The sequence below is a fragment of the Cryptomeria japonica genome, chromosome 10 (assembly GCF_030272615.1).
Source record: "Cryptomeria japonica chromosome 10, Sugi_1.0, whole genome shotgun sequence".
NCBI classification, from domain to species: Eukaryota; Viridiplantae; Streptophyta; class Pinopsida; order Cupressales; family Cupressaceae; genus Cryptomeria; species Cryptomeria japonica.
Window position 1 is genome coordinate 793,558,988 of NC_081414.1, and position 3,541 is coordinate 793,562,528.

The 3,541-nt window shown below is 37.5% G+C and overlaps 1 protein-coding gene across 1 annotated transcript; it reads left to right on the plus strand.

The window, feature by feature from the left end:
- The first annotated feature begins 331 nt into the window (after nucleotides 1-331).
- On the plus strand, nucleotides 332-1,039 carry LOC131859281 (enoyl-CoA delta isomerase 2, peroxisomal-like). The gene has a single exon (XM_059212872.1). The coding sequence runs from the start codon at nucleotides 332-334 to the stop codon at nucleotides 1,037-1,039; it is 708 nt and encodes a 235-aa protein (XP_059068855.1).
- The last annotated feature ends 2,502 nt before the right edge of the window (nucleotides 1,040-3,541 follow it).

Here is a 3,541-nt window from a genome sequence, read left to right on the forward strand (position 1 = left end):
GTGTAATAGGCAATTTCGTGTCTAACCATTTTATAATTCTGCTAGCCATTTCTTCAAAGATAAAGAGGATCTTATTGCTGATGTTACTAGGTTGAACATGGAGGGGAAGAAGTTTTTTAAAGATAGAAAGTCGGCTGATGAAGAGGTCCATAATTTCATCAAGGGTAAAGAGTGCAAAATTTGATAGATTTGACTGAAGCCTAGTTGACGAGTCGGAGTTAGCAAGTATACAGGAGCACTCTCCCCTATTTAATTGTCTATCACTCATCTGATTCATCACTAAACTGCCTCGATTTGTTTTGAAAGAGCAAGGAAAGGAAAGGTAGCGAGGATGTGCAGCCTAGAGAAGCGAGGAAATGTGTACATCTTGACCTTCGTTGGTGACGGCGAGCACAGGTTTAATCCCACAACATTCGATGCCATCTCTGACGCTCTCAAAGAGGTGGAAGAATCGGCAGACGCAGCAGCCCTGGTAACCACCAACGCAGGCAAATACTTCTCCTGCGGCCTCGACATGAAATGGGTTGGCGAGAGCCCCCACGACCGTTTTGACATAGGCATGGAGAAATTAGAGAATATGTTCGCAGCCTTCATGAAGCTCAGCATCCCCACCGTGGCAGCCATCTGCGGGCACGCGGAGGCGAGCGCCTTCACGCTTGCTCTGGCTCACGATTACCGCTTCATGAGTACGCAGGGGTCCTCCCACCTCTACATGTGCGAGCTCGATCATGGCTTCAACATCCCCAAGAGTATGCTAACCTTGATTCGTAGCAAGCTGCACCCTGCAGCCCTGCGCGATGTGGTGCTAGGCGGCACCAAGCTCAACGCCCAGATGGCCTTTCAGAAAGGGATTGTGGACGCCGCTTTCGACGACTCGGTGGGGACTTTGCAGGCGGCGGTTAAGGAGGCAGAGAAACTGGCGGTCAGGGGATGGAACAGGGAGATCTACCGTAGCTTCAGGTTGGCTGCCTTTCCTGACGTTGTGGAGGAGCTCGATATTCATGTTCCCTATCGCATGCTCGCTTCCTATAACTTCTGATGCCCACCTTCAATCTTGCCCAGATTTCTATAAGCGAACAATAAGCATTTGGATAATCAATATTGTATAAGCTCTAAATAAGGGCGAAATAATAATAGCTCTATTACTATTTATCTAGTTTGGTGTTGTTCATGAGAGAAAAGTGGTTTGATTTTCTATAGTAATTTTACTTTCAATTTTTTAATATGATATAACAGCTCTATTATAAAATCACTCAACCGATTGGTCATGCTCTTAATATAAGATTTGTCAAAGAAGGCAAGCATATGAGATACGTATTTGCAATTTATTTCATCCAGGTCACAATATCAGAAGATTTATCATAGTTGTTATTATATTTGCATATTAATAACAACTATTTTCTGTATTCAAAATATTTGGTGTTGTTTTTATATTTTATTGGTAGTGATTATTTTTTAACTTAAAATTTCTTTACAGTGCATTTAGAAAAAAGTTTCAATTTTGTTTTCCTGCTATTGTGCTGTGCAGTTTTGTAGTGGGCAATTGCCTATTTTATTTTATATTTGCAAATTTTGTTATAGGTTAAGTATTAATTTTTTTGAAGGAGAAATTAAAAGAGAGAGCTTGCAATCATGTTTTGAAACTATTTTTTTATGAATAGTGGTCAATTCCATTAATATTAGACAAAAGTGCATTATTCACAAAAAAATAGTAGAGGGATACAAGATCTCACCATAGTAGTCAAACGAGCAAAGCCTAGAGAATAAAAAACATATAAGAACCCCCTAGGAACAAAAACATGGGCAGATCCGAGAGAGTAGAAAGAAAGAAGGAAAAGTTGTTAAGTGACTATTGTATTATCCTCCTTGTCCTTGTCCTCATCCTAGCAAGAGGGAAAGATAGCCAGAGCCAATCATGGGAGCCATTTGGATGAGCTAGGCCATCCACTATCACCACCAAAATTTGGACATCCACTGTCACCATTAGTGATTGGACCCACAACCTCGCACCCCATCTAGGGGTGAAAATCCCACACAACGAAGAGGTGGAGAATTGCCTATTAAAATAATTGCCACCACTAGACTATTTAGATGGAGCTTGAGACTGTAGGGTTTGAGAGCGGTGAGTCAAAGAGGTACATATACGTTGATGGTGGCGAGGGCATAGATCGATCATGGGAGGCAAAATTATTTGAAACAACTATAGCAACTATATAAGGAGCATTTACCCAATGCTCCCGAAGCTCCCAAATGTGGCCCACGGTGCAACCTTGTTGGCTTCCACTTGAATCTAAAGCATCACATTATCGCATATACATGCTTTAGTAAAAAGTGACACATGAATATTAATGGTGTTGTGAGAAAAAAAATAACATTTCTATCTTTTCATATTGTAAGGAGGATTTCCACCCTTAAATCATGCCAAATCTACATAAATTTTAAGGGAATGCAAAGCAAATCCCCAAAAAGTGCTATATGCCAAGAAAAAGGCACTGACCAAAACCATCAACACAAATCATGAATCCAACTCTACAAGTTTTGAGCTCAACAACAAAACCTAAAGAGGTGAATGAAAAAATCTAGTTGCCCACAAAAAGGGCACCAAGGATCGGAATGCCAACATTCCTTAGACGAGAGGCCAAAGGTCAACCTGGGGAAAGAATGCACCACACAAGTTAGTCATGATTATTTTCAAAATTTAGTTCTTTTTTACAGTGCATTTAGACAACAATTTCATTTTTTGTGTGCTACTATTGTCTTGCACAATTTCTTAGTGGGGAGATGTTACACGTAGACACAATTGTATATTTTATTTTATGCTTGTAAATTTTAGTATAGGTTAAAGTTTTAAAAAAATTTAGAAGAAATAGATAAAATGAGGTTGGGGTAATTTCTTAGATTTATTTTACAAAATAAAAATTATTTAATTTTTAATTCGAAGTCAAAAGAAGAAATTATGCATTAAATATTCACATATGTTCCTTATAATAATGAGTTAAAAATTGATTTAAAATATGTTCACCCTATTAACGAAATTAAAATTATTGGAATATCTTCTAGATGTTCTTTATATTGTAATGTTGAAGATTCAATTGACTTTAATGTCTCGGTTAGATGTTGCTAATATTAGATTTGTAATGCCCCTGCTATTAGGCCGAGAGGACTTAATCAAATAATCCAATAAAAATGCGAACAATATTTTTTTGAAAAGACAAATTACACATATATGCATTGAGATACATAGAACATGGAAAGAACATATGCACAATTAACAACTAACAATAGTCCTCAAGGCCCCACAACGAAATTACTCAAGGAATAACATTTACGAAAAATACAAAATCATAAGGTTCATCATTAAATATTAAAAAAAAACCTTCATTTACAATGATCATGATACATACTAAATTGACATGAGAATATACATATGATCATCAATTTATATTTCAATGTGTCCACAAGGATATGATCTCCAAGAGTACAATAAAGGAGTAAATACATAAATCTGCATCGACATGAAAGTCTTCAATGTTTTCACAAG

Bases quoted from the DNA above. Each gene is read 5' to 3' on its own strand.
- LOC131859281 (XM_059212872.1), top strand. From the start codon at position 332: ATGTGCAGCCTAGAGAAGCGAGGAAATGTGTACATCTTGACCTTCGTT.